This window comes from Chrysochloris asiatica, unplaced genomic scaffold, assembly GCF_000296735.1.
Source record: "Chrysochloris asiatica unplaced genomic scaffold, ChrAsi1.0 scaffold00056, whole genome shotgun sequence".
NCBI lineage: Eukaryota > Metazoa > Chordata > Mammalia > Afrosoricida > Chrysochloridae > Chrysochloris > Chrysochloris asiatica.
The window spans coordinates 10,341,892-10,354,424 of record NW_006408574.1 but is presented as its reverse complement, the minus strand read 5'-3'; the positions used below and the strand labels follow the sequence as shown (position 1 = coordinate 10,354,424).

Sequence of the window (12,533 nt, the reverse complement as noted above, 5' to 3'; positions counted from 1 at the left end):
CGAGTAATGTTGCAAGCAGAGGAGCAGAAGGAACTGAGTACCACTCCTGCACGTTCTGAAAACAGTTTCGCTCGACATGTGGCCACTCCCCTTGCCCAGTAACTCCCATAGACTGACTACAGTATCTCAGCATTTAGCATCTACTCAAAGATGTGTATTCAGCATCTGCTATGCTTGGGATTTAAGGAGGTATTACAGTGTGAGAAATAATTTGCAAGCTGGTCCATCTTCAGGAATGTAAACAGGATAAATAAAAGGAGGGGGAAGGAGAACCTGTTGGAGAAGTTGAAACTTTAAAATAAGAATGCAACCATCAAAAGGAAAGGCGACATCCAAGAAGATTGTTCAGCCCATAGTACTCAGTGAAGAACCGAGGAACGGACTTCCGAGCTAGGCGATAAAAACCATCTGTAAAAAGGCCGCACTGCCCACCTTGTCTTCCGAGTTTGGTGCACAATTTTGCAAAATCAAATAATATAGCTTCACTCTCGCTAAAATGAGTACAGATTGGATTTCTTGACCGTTTTTCAGTAAACACTCTAGATAACTCATCAGTGACCTCAAATGGGATAAGGCTGTCTGTCCCAGTTCTCCCTCTGGAGGCCCACTGGGGTAAGGTCTTAGTTAGGGGTTTATACTGACCCACCAGTTGCCAAGAGGAACCAAGGCAGTATTGGTATCAACAGTGTTTCTCACAGTAGGATAAACACTGGATTGTTAACTGCAAGGTTGGCAGTTCAGACCCACCAGTCACTCAAAAGAAAGAGGAGGTTTTCTGCTTCTGTAAAGATTTAAACAGCCTCAGAAACCCTTTACAGGGTCACCATGAATCAGAATTGACTTGATGGCATGAGTTTGGGTTTTCGTAGTGCAGTGATTAAGCACTTGGCTGCTACCCAAAAGGTCTGTGGTTTGAACCCATCAGCCTCTTTGTGAGAGAAAGATGTGGCAATCAGCTTTAAACATTTATAACCTCAGAAACCCTATGGGGCAGTTCTATTCTATGAGTCAGAATCACCCAATGGCAATTGGGAAAGGTATTTAGGATACAAATACACAGCCATTCAGAAGTCACCACTTCTGGAGACAAATGGAGAAGAAAGATAAAGCAGCTATTCTGACATAAAAAGGGGAGATACATATGTGTGTGTGTTTAGTGAGACTCGGCCTTGTCAGAACAGCAGGAGAAGCCTGGGTGGGATAAGTCCATCTCTGTGTGTGTGTGCATTTAAACCTACACTAGAAACGGATGTTGTGGTTGTTAAGTGCTGTCGAGTCGGATCTGACTCATAGCGACCCTGTATAGGGTTTCTGAGGAGTGGCTGGTGAGCTTGAACCACCAACTTTGCAGTTCAAACCAACCAGTGCATTGACCCACAGCACCATGAAAGAGAAAATGGCCAGAGAATTGGAGGAAGACCAGAAGGGGGTGTGCCCTAGAAACCAAGCCAGGACAGTCCCCTCGTCTCCAGAGTTAAGAAAGGAAGCACAGAGGATGGAACATTATTATTTAAAGTTCACTAGCCAAAGGAATTTAGGTAGCAGAGTGGTTACGAATCGGGCTGTGAACTGCAAGGTCAGCAGTTTGAAACTACCAGCTGTTCCGCAGGAGAAAGATGAGGCTTTCTGCTCCCATTAAGATTTATAGCCTCAGAAACCCTGTACAGGGTCGCTATGAGTCGGAACTGACTCCACAGCACATAACCACCGCCACCAGACCCAAGCCATGCTATTTTCAATAACCTCATATGCATGTGAAAGCTGGACAGTGAATAAGGAAGACCGTACAAGAACTGATGCTTTTGAGTTATGGTGTTGGAGGAGAATATTGAAAGTGCCATGGGCTGCCAAAAGAACCAACAGAGTTGTGTTGGAAGAAGTGCAGCCAGAGTGCTCCTTGGAGGTCAAGATGGCCAAACTTCATGTCTCATACTTCAGACATATTGTCAGGAGGGACCAGTCTCTGGAGAAGGATATCATGTTCGGTAAGGTGGAGGGTCAGAGAAAAAGAGGAAGACCCCCAGGGAGATGGATTGGCCAAGTGGCAGCATCAATGGGCTCAAGCATGGCAACAATTGTGAGGTTGGACCAGGACCGAGCAGTGTTTTGTTCTGTTGTGCAGAGGGTCGCTATGAGTCGGTACCACCTTGATGGCACCTAACAGCAACAACAGACTGTCTTCTTAGTTAGCTCCTGCTGCTATTAGAGAAACATCAGAAGTGGGTAGCTGTAATAAACAAGTTTATTTTCTCACCGTTTAAGAAGCTAGAAGTCCAAATTCAGGATGCCGGCTCACCGGTAAGGCCTTCTGTCTCTCAGGGAAGGCCTTTTGTCTCTGTGGGCTCTGGAGGAAGATCCTTATCTCTTCAGCTTCTGCTTCCTGGTTCCTTGGAGATTTCTGTGGCTTGGCTTCAGCCTCCCCCCATGTCTTTTTGTTTGCACATCATGTTTAATCTCTAGTATCTCAAACACCCTACACTGATCCCATCTCATTAACACAACACAGACAACCCATTCCCAAGTAGGATTACAACCACAGACAGAGGTTAGGATTTATAAACATATTTCGGGGGACACACAGTTCAATCCATGACAGATTCCTATGTTCTAGTTCCAGGCAAGATGAGAGAAGGCACACTTGGAAGAACACGTGGCTGCTCCCCTTCTCAGCTGTGCAGCCTTGAGCAAAAGGCTGTCTGTTTCTGTAAAACAGTAAGATTCTCCTTGCATCTCTAATTAGCACACACGTTCAATTTCTGATTGTTTTCAGAACCAAATATAAAGTCATCAAACTCAATAAGCAAGAGAGTCCTTTTAATGCCTAGGGCCTCTCTGGCCCTGGGGAAAGATGACTTCCTCCTTTCCATTAAGGGTCTGGCCACTTATTTCTTCATCCATTTTAGCCGTCACTCTCCCAGATGTCTTCAGTGTTGGTGACTTACCTGTAAGGAGCTGGAGGGCCACGACAGTCCTGTCCCCTGTGTCCAGGCCCTAGACTGAGTGTCAGAAAACCATTGTTTAAGCCCATAAACCCATGCTCTGGTCGCTGTAGGGCGCCATCTGTGTGGAATGAAGATAGAATCCCAAACCAAACGCATTGTCACGAAGTCCTATAGCCACCCTATAGAACAGAGTAGAGATGCTCTGCAGTGTTTCTGTAAATTTACAGAGCAGACTGTCTCATCTTTCTCCTGCCCAGGGAATGGTGGGTTCAAACAACCCATCTTTCAGTTAGCAGTCCAATACTTAACCCACTGTGCCACCAGGGCCCCTTGGGGTGAAGGCAGTACATCAGGAACTGAATAAAGACACTATTCTCACCTTTGTCATACTGAGTCCTTCCCTTCCAGGGAATGGAACTCTGATTGGCAATTTTTGTTTTAGGAGATCTTTTTTTTTCTGAAATATTTTCAACTGCATAAATCGCCAATGCAAACTGTTACAATAAATGGCACCCTCCACCCCCCTCCCTTCGCCCACACCAAACAGCAGATTGTTTCACATTGGCTAGACGTAGCACCTCCCTGCTCCTTTCCTTCATTTTTGTACATCACATTTGGTGAATGGAAAAAGAAGAAATGCAATTTCCCTCCCCGTTAAGAACTTTGGCCCTGCCAGCACCTCTAACAGTTTTTGGGTGTCACTGTTGCTTTTACAAATACAGTAACTACTTATTGGGAGACACTGATTCAAAGCTTGCCATCAATTAAGTAAAACTGAAATTTTTTTTGGTTGAGGAGTTACTTGGTTTTTTTTTTATGCTTGAAACTGAATTTTTGTGCCATGAAGTGAAAAACTGGCAACACAGGAAAGTTACATTTTAAACCTCTAAGACTTCCCCTTAAGGAGCCCTGGGAGAGTAGTAGGTTAGGAGTTGGGCTGCTAATCCCGATATTAGCAGTTAGAATCCACCAGCCGCTCAAAGGAAGAAAGACGAAAGCCTTGGAAACCCTATACAGGGTCATTATGAGTCAGTCCAAAGCGACTGAACGCCTCACACCACCAAAGAATTCTTGCATCTCTAATTTGCACGCACGTTCAATTTCTGATGGACGTTGGCCATGTTTTCTGAACCAAATATGAAGTCATCAGACTTAATGAGCAAGAGTCCCTTTGACTGGCAGCCTACCATATAAAATCAAAGGAGCTCTAGTAGCCGTAGTGGTTACGAGTCTGGGGGCGAATCTCAGCGTCAGCAGTTCGATCCACCAGCTGTTCCGCAGGAGAAAAATGAGGTTTTCTGCTCCCTTATTAAAGATTTACAGCCTCGTAAACCCTATGCAGGGTCGCTATGAGTTGGAAATGACTCCATAGGCACATAACCACCACCACCAACTCATATTAAATCAGAATTGTTATGGAAATCCCAAGGCTTGGGTTGAGGGGTCTTAAGGAGCTCTGGTAGCATAGTGGTTACAAATTGGGTTGCGAACCACAAGGTCAGCAGTTCGAAATTACCAGCTGTTCCGTGGGAGAAAGATGAGGCTTTCTGCTCCTGTAAAGATTTAACAGGGTCGCTATGAGTCGGAATCGACACCATGGCACATAACAACAATATGGCTATTAAAAAAATAAAAAAGCTATTAACTAAAATTACAAAGGGCTGCGATGACAGTCCACTTTTTTTTTTTTACAGTCCACTTTTAAAATTGTAAGATAGTGATGGGGACAAAAGAAAATTTGGTGTTAGGGGCAGAAGCAAAGTCAATAGGGTTCTTAGGGGCTCCGAACCCCGCCCCAAGGTCAGTCTCCGACCAGGGACTCGGACTCTGGGCTCGTGGGTTACAACCTCAGTGCGGTCTGCACGCAGCGTCGGTTCGCGGCCGCGTTCCAGATGGAAGGTTGCGCCTTTGAGTGCCTATGGCAACGCGACGCTTCCGCCTTCTGGAAGCCGAGACTTTAGTTGCGGTAGAGAGAGGCCCGTTTGGGTGGGAGGGACCTGAGCTGGGGGTGGGGTGGGGACGGATGGCGGTGCAAGGGGGTGGGGAGGGGCTGGAGAAGCCGCTGAGAACATTTGCCCTAGGGGTTGAGTTAAACTAAGAAAACGCAGTACGAAGCTCTGCACAAAAGGACGTTTCACTCGGGCCTTTTCACCCACGCAGGGAACGATGCCTCTGGAGGTGCTTGTGGAGTTGCAGATCCGGGCGGTAAGAGAGATCGGCGGACGTCCCTCATCCAGCCCCAAGTCGGACTCTTTCCCCGGGCGTCAAGCTGCCTGAGTGGTCTCGGGTCTTTCCCCACCCCTCTCCTAGTTAGCATACAAACACACCATTGTTGTTGGTTGGCACAACTCCTGCCCTTGTCCTTAAGCTTATTTTAGGTCTTCTCGGACTTCCTAACCTTTGATTCAACTCAGTCGCTTCCAAGATTGTTCCCCCTCTCCCCACTCCAGTCCCCCAAACCCATTGTTTCTTAGCTCTATCGGATTTTTCCTTGTTCTTTAAAAACAACCCTGCATTCAGCCCCAGTAGGACAGTGATTTCTTCTCCAGGATAAGTATCAGTTAAAGGTTTTTAAATAGCCCTTTAAATAACCAGGGAATTATTGAATTTTTAAAGGCCCCATCACTTCCTGATAATTTGCCACCTCTATACGTGGCGCACTTGTGTGCCGCTGTGGGTTAATGCGCTGGACCGCAAGGTGGGATTGAACCGCAAGGTCGACAGTTCAAGCTCACCAGTCGCTCTTTGGAAACCCTATGCAGGGTCGCTGTGTACTTAACAATATCAGCAACAGCATGTGGCGCTGTTAGATAAGCACTGGACTGTGACCCACAAAGTTGGTGGTTCAAGCTCACCAGCAGCACTTAACGACAAAACAGTGAACCAATGAAATACCTTCTAAGCTTTTCTAAGTCATCTAGAGGTGACTCCAGCTTGCCAAAATGGAAATCAACTGATCAAGAAAAAGTTTTTAAAAGATTACCCAACACATCTTTCCATAGTGTGGTGCTGTGGCATGACCCATTGTACTGTTTGTGGTCATTTTCACTTTCAGCTTCCAGGTTTTCAGTTCTTTCCTTTAGTGCCGGGTAGATGTGACCCCAAACTACTTAGATCCTCTCTACTGGTCAGGATTACAAGCTTGCTGCCATGGAAAGCCTGGTCAGCTTCTATTACAGAACAGTTGCCATTGAGTGGCTTCTGCTCATGGTGACCCCATGTATATCAGAGCAGAAGTATGCTCTACTGGGTTTTCAGTGGCTGTTTTTGGAAGAAGATTCCCAGGTCTTTCTTCCGCGGTGCTCTGGACAGACCCCAAACATCCAACCTTTCAGTTGGATCAGCCTCCATCCAAGTGGTAAAACGCACCACATACATGGCTCTGAAACAAAACTGTTCAGCATTTCCTGGATTTGTCTCATTGCATAGCAATCGGGCCAAATTCTTTTCAATGGTGCCATATCGATTGCGTGCTCTCAAAATTGTGCCAACCATGGAGGAATTCTCGAGAAGGCCAATGGCAAGCCGGTCTCCCTCCTCACCAAAGCAGAAAGTAAGCAAGTTTTTATCTCACTTCATTTGACATTACTGGTTAATTTTATTTTGATTTCTAAAAGGCATTCATTCTTCAGTGTACAGTTAACAAACAAATGTTTCCCACTCCATGGTATTTGAGAAGTTCCAACAGTAGTGGGGTGAATTGAGTTGTGCTTTAAAGGCAGCAAACACAGGCCCCACAACTAAGATAGGGAATTACAGAAGTGTACCCAAACACCCATGAGCCTAGCCTGGAGCCTCCACTATCCAGACTTGTGAATACTGCAAGAAGAGATATCATTGCTTCCAAATATCTGGCCTGAAGATATTGCTGTGATGAAAAGATAGGATCCTGCTGAAGTGAAACAACAACCCAGACACTTGGAGCTTCACAGTTTGGATGATTCAACAAGTGAAGAGGTACTTGGTATTCAGGGTATGGTGGGAATAGAGATGTTTTTTGTTCTGATCAGCCGCTGTTCTTCCAATGTGCCTGACTCTCCAAAAGTTCACTCTTCTACCCCATCAGAACCTACCAACAGCTCTCTCTGTAGGACAAAGCCCACAGTCCTTTGCTTAGAAATGAGTACCATGTTTTTGCACAAATAATGTGGAGTATTAACATGCTATGTGCGTTATATGCTTATATATACCTAGTGTGCATATATTTACGTTGATACGTTACATGCGAAAAAGTACAGTAATCTTGACACTAGTTCCATAGGTAATCCAAAGGTTCTTTTTGAAGGCAGAGCAACATTTATCTTTCCTGGTCACAGAGCCCATCTTGTACTTGGTGGTCTTTGGTCTTGTGATTCTGGGAGGCACCATGGATGAACCACTTTAACCGTAATAGTTCATGTAAACAGAAAGGTAGGAGTTAGACCTTGGGCCTGGCATGGCCGCGGCTCCTCCTGATATGTTTCAAGTCAAATACTGTTGCATAAGCTGCTCTTCGAAAACCCTATACAGGGTCGCTATGGGTCGGAACCGACTCCACAGCACTTCACAACAACAAAGGGTGTTGGATGGAGTCCTGGTGTGGTATTGTGGATTAATGCAAGGTCAGTTTGAACTGCAAGGTACGTGATTCAATCTCACCAGCCGCTCCTCAGAAACCCAATATCAGGTCACTATGAGTTGGAATCGAATCAACGACACTTAACAACAACAAAGTGCATTGTAATCAAGGAAATAGAATTCCATAGGAAAAACTATAGTATGCGGAGCCATCCCTACACATATGAGAAAGCTTATATACTCTTGCATTGAAAAAAATTAACATTGTTTTACTGGTAGCCTAGTAAACCACCAGATGTTGTAGAAATGACTTTGACTCATGGCAGCGTCCTGGGTGTCAAAGTAGAACTGTACTCCTTGGTGGTTGTCAGTCACCTCTGGGTGAATTCAAACCTCCAACCTGTCGGCAGCTGAGTCCATTTTACCCAGGTACTTCTAGAACCCCAATACCAATTCTAACTCATGGCACCTCTTGTATGTCAGAGTAGATCTGTGTGCCCTAAGATTTTCAATGGCTGATATTTAGCAAGTAGATCCCCAGGCCTTTCCTGTGATCACCCCAATAGAGAAGTCTTAGTCTATATTTAGTAGAACACCCCATCCCTGCTATACTGGTCAATTGATTTGTAAATACCAAATCTTGTATGGTATTTAAAGTGATTTGTAAATACCAAATAGCCAACCTTCCCCCAAATGCTCAGTTTCTTGGACTTTGAGCAACTCCGATCTTCTGCTTTCTGTCATACCTTATTATTGTCAACAGCACTAAGCAGGAAGGCATAATCACCTTTTTCTTTTCTACAGACACCTTAGATAGACCTACTTTTGAGTGTGTCTTCTCTAAATTCTTGGCTTGACTCTGAATGGTGAAAAATAGCATTGAAAGTAATAGGAAATATGTAAAGATCTCTTGAGGGTTTAGAGGAGATGGAAAGGAAGACAAATATATTTCTATTCTCATTACCCAATTAGCAAAGATGGACGAGACAGTAATATATCTATAAGAAAACCTTACCAAAAAAATTCAGATTAAGAACTCTCTTCAAATGTAGCAACAGCCCTTTCAGGGAATAAACTCGAGAAACCGATGTCTGAAGCTCTTAAAATATTGCTTAAAGTCTACTTTAGGGCAAGGGCTAGGTTTTGTACACTGTTCAGCTGCATGTATATTTACAGAATGAAGATCCTGTTACATTTTCAAAGTTCAATTTCTACGTGATGTGTTGATTTATGAGCTTACTGCAAAACATACATCAACTTAAAAAACAAAACAAAACAGCATCATTATAATCATCCTAGCTTGTTTTGTTTTGGCAATTGTTCTTGAGACACACACAACTGAATAAATGAAATACCTTTTTTTTTTTTTGCGTTCCCGAGTTTAGTGATGTGCTCCGGCCTAGCCACACAACATCAAGATGGTGGGACCCCCTCTCCCAAATCCCAAAGTAAGCCTGAAACTCTAAGAGGGACAAGCGGAATGGCTGCTGACTTATGTCGAAATCACCGAAAGTGGAAACCTTGGTTGGGGTCTCTCCTGGCGGCCGCCTTACATGCGCTGGTGTTCACTGTTGAGTCCATATTACAAAAAGGACCGGAACATTGTGGGGTGAGAGCCAGCAATAGTCCACGATGCTATACTGCAGGTAGCCCAGGAGAAAGCCAAAAGCCACATCGGTGACATTGTGCCGCCCTAGCATCACCCTGGAGAGGCCCAAGATGAAGGCCCAAAGGACCGCCAGTACTCGGAGTGGGATGGCCAGCACCAGGTGGTTCAGGATGAAGCGCAATACTAGGGCGGCCCTCGTGGCGTGGCCCGAGGGGAAGGAGTACTTGTCCACAGACAGGGTGACAAACATGTCCATCTGGTTGTGAGCTGGGCGGCGCCTACGGACCAGCCCTTTGATGAGGGCCACCAGCAGCAGGTCCAGCAGCAGGGCAAAGAGCAGGTTCATGAGGACCTCGCGGCCGGCCCAGCTATCGCTCCGGTACAGGCAGTAGAGGGTGCCCAGCAACCAGGGAATGCCATGGCCCGAGATCTCCAGCAGCTTCATCAGAGGCCGCACGCTGCCCCAGGCCGAGTGCTCCCTGGCACACACGCCCAGCTGCTTGGACAGCCACAGGTCGACGGCGAGCAGAGAACGCAGGGCGATGCCCAGGAAGGATGGGTTCAAGTCCATGCGGGCCTCCTCAGGCAGCGGGCCCGGGGGCGCCGGCGCGGGGCCCGGCCCGGCCATCGGGAAGGAGCCGCGGCGGTGCACCGGGCTCTCCGACGCGCGGAATCGCGCGCAAGTGGGGTCTGCGCTCGGTGCGCCGCGGCTGCTGAGCAGCGACTGGAACTCGAACCTGCCGCCGCCGCCGCCGCAGTGCGCCGGACTGCCTGGGCTGCTGTTGCTGGTCGTGGGGGCGCCCAGCGCCCGGCCCTCGGCGCTTCTCCGGGGGCTCGGCATTGCGGAGACCGGACCCGACCCGACCCGACCCACCACTACCTCACCAGCGGCTTCCCGGCCTGGCAGCCTCTTCCGCTTCCGCACTGCCGCGCGGAGGCGGGGAGAGACGCGCACCAGCCCGACACCTGGTGGAGACGGGGGAGGAGCTGGGACTCCGGGATCTGGAGGCCGGGAGGGGTGGGAGGCGGGATGCCAGGAGACAGACTTGATTTTTAAATAGTGTTTTTGGTGAAAGTTAGCGGCCCTATAAGACAGAGTAAAACTGCCCCATAGGGACTTCAAGATTATTAGCCGTACTGGTGGCGTAGTGAGTTATGTGTCTGGTTACTAACTCGGAGTCTGCGGTTGGAATTCACCTGTCTCTGCTTGGGAAAGAAGGGGCTGGCTGCTCCCGTAATGATTTACAGCCATGGAAACCCTATATAGGGTCGCTATGAATTAGAGTGAGCAAGATGGCAGTGGATCATCTTTAAAACAGCATCGTTCTTATGGGTTTGAACTCACCTGTGGCCTCACAGTCAAGCGCTTTATTCACTGCTCCACCAGATTGCTGTACACACTGTGTGTTACAACAATTATTTGACAAGCTCCGCATGCACTTATCACAGTGTCTTTAAATGTATTCCGTTTATTACAGTGCTCTAGTTTCCCCGCCCCTACTGGTGTGGATAAAGCACTGGACCCCAAGGTTGAACCGCAACATCAGGGGTTCAAACTCACCAGCCGCTCCTGAAATGCTATACAGGGTCGCTATGAGTCGAATCTACTCAACGGCACTTAACGACAACAACATCTTCTCATCTAAGCTTCTGAGTAATTGTTGAGAGCCTGGAATTTTTACAAAACAAACTGTTCTTTGATTGTTGATTGGTTTCTTTTTTTGGAAAAGTATTTTAAAATTGTGGTGGTATTGGAGTCCTGGTGTGGCGCTGTGGGTTAATGCGCCAGACTGCAAAGCAGTTTGAACTGCAGTGTTGGCGGTTCAGGCTCACCAGTTGCTACTGTATAGGAAACCCTATACAGGGTCGCTATGGGTGGGAAATGACTCGAGGGCACTTAACAACAACAACAGGTGGTTCAAAACCACCCCCTGCTCTGTGGGAGAAAGAAAAGCCTAAGAAATCCTCTACAGGGTCACTGAGTTGGGACCAACTCGTAGGCACTTAACACCAACAGGAAGAGTGTAGACACATGCTAACTTGGATGACTGGAAAAGCAGTTAAGAGGAAAAAGAAATTGCTGCCTTTCTTTTTGTCTTTTTTTTTTTTTTCATGCACTTTAAGGGAAACTGTATATGTATTTGTTTTTTTCACTGGGACAAACCATTGAGAACTTTCCCACAAAAGAAGTTAAAAAAAGAAAGAAGAGAGAGGGAAACAGAATTGAAAGTGCATAGTGGTGATGGTTGTACAAAACCTGGAAAGTGTAGTTGGTAGGGTGGCATTGCACGTTAAAAATGGTTGTAATGGCAAATAAAACAGATTCAGTGACACTGATTAAGTTTTTCTTGCTGTAACATCATTTTCACCATTCTTTTTCTAAACACCCCACTACCATGAACATGAATAAGGAGCTCTGATGGAGCCTCGATTAAGCACTGGGCTGCTAACCAAAAGGTCAGATGTTCAAACCCACCAGCTGGTCTACAGAGAGTGATGTGGCAATCTGCTTCCAAAGGTTTAACCAAACCAGAAAAACAAAACAACAACAACAACCCACTACTGTCAAGTGGATTCCAACTCCTAGTGGCTCTATATAGGGTTTCTGAGTGCCAATTTCTACAGGGACAGTGTTATCTTTCTCCTGAGGAGCTGCTGATGGGGTTGAGTCTCCAATCTTGTGGTTAGCAGTTCAGTGCTTATCCTACAGCCCCACCAGGACTCCTTTCTATAAAGATTTCCAGCCTTGGAAACCCTCTGGGACAGTTCGGCTCCATCCCCAAACAGCAACTCTTGCTGTCCCCTTCCCTCTCACTCCCTGGTCAGCTATGTTGTTGTTGTTGTTGTGTGCCGTGGAGTCGGTTCCGACTCATAGCGACCCTACACAGGATTTCCGAGGCTGTAAATCTTTACGGGAGCAGACCGCCTCATCTTTCTCCCGCGGAACCGCTGGTAGTTTTGAACTGCTGACCTTGCGGCTCGCAGCCTGATTCGTAACCATTACGCTACCAGAGCTCCTTCTGGTCAGCTATATATTTGCTGATTTTATGTACGTCAGATCGTATCATATTTGTTCTTTTGTGACGGTAGCATAGCTTTTCTTGGTAAATGTAGAGCAGTTTTAGACCTTACAGAAGAGTGTGTAGAAAGCACAGAGTCCCTCTTGGCCCAGTTTTTCTTACATTGGTGGTGGCCGTAAGTGCCATCAAGTTGGTTCTGACTCATAGCGACCCTATATAGGATAGGGTTTCCAAGGACTGGCTGGTGAGTTTGAACTGCTGACCTTGTGGCTAGCAGTCCAGTATACGAACCCATACTGATCAAAGTGATCCGCTATAGCCCTTGGTTTATATCCGGGTTCACATTGTTTTGTGTTGTATAGTCTTAAGGATGTTGACAAATGCGTAATGTCATGTGATAACCCT

The 12,533-nt window shown here is 46.6% G+C and overlaps 2 protein-coding genes across 2 annotated transcripts in view; one reads left to right on the top strand and one right to left on the bottom strand.

Annotated features, from left to right (window-relative positions):
• Nucleotides 1–5,108: 5,108 nt before the first annotated feature.
• SPATA6L (spermatogenesis associated 6-like) overlaps nt 5,109–12,533 on the top strand; it is a 67,075-nt gene continuing 59,650 nt past the window's right edge. The window contains exon 1 of the mRNA XM_006863836.1: nt 5,109–5,147. Within this exon, the coding sequence (XP_006863898.1) occupies nt 5,109–5,147 (39 nt within the window). The remainder of the gene's footprint in view (nt 5,148–12,533) is intronic.
• PPAPDC2 (phosphatidic acid phosphatase type 2 domain containing 2) lies at nt 9,065–9,949 on the bottom strand. The gene has a single exon (XM_006863748.1). It carries the CDS (start codon nt 9,947–9,949, stop codon nt 9,065–9,067), a length of 885 nt encoding a protein of 294 aa, XP_006863810.1.

What these genes read in the sequence shown, in the direction of transcription:
- PPAPDC2 (XM_006863748.1), bottom strand. Translation starts at nt 9,949, where the DNA reads ATGCCGAGCCCCCGGAGAAGCGCCGAGGGCCGGGCGCTGGGCGCCCCC.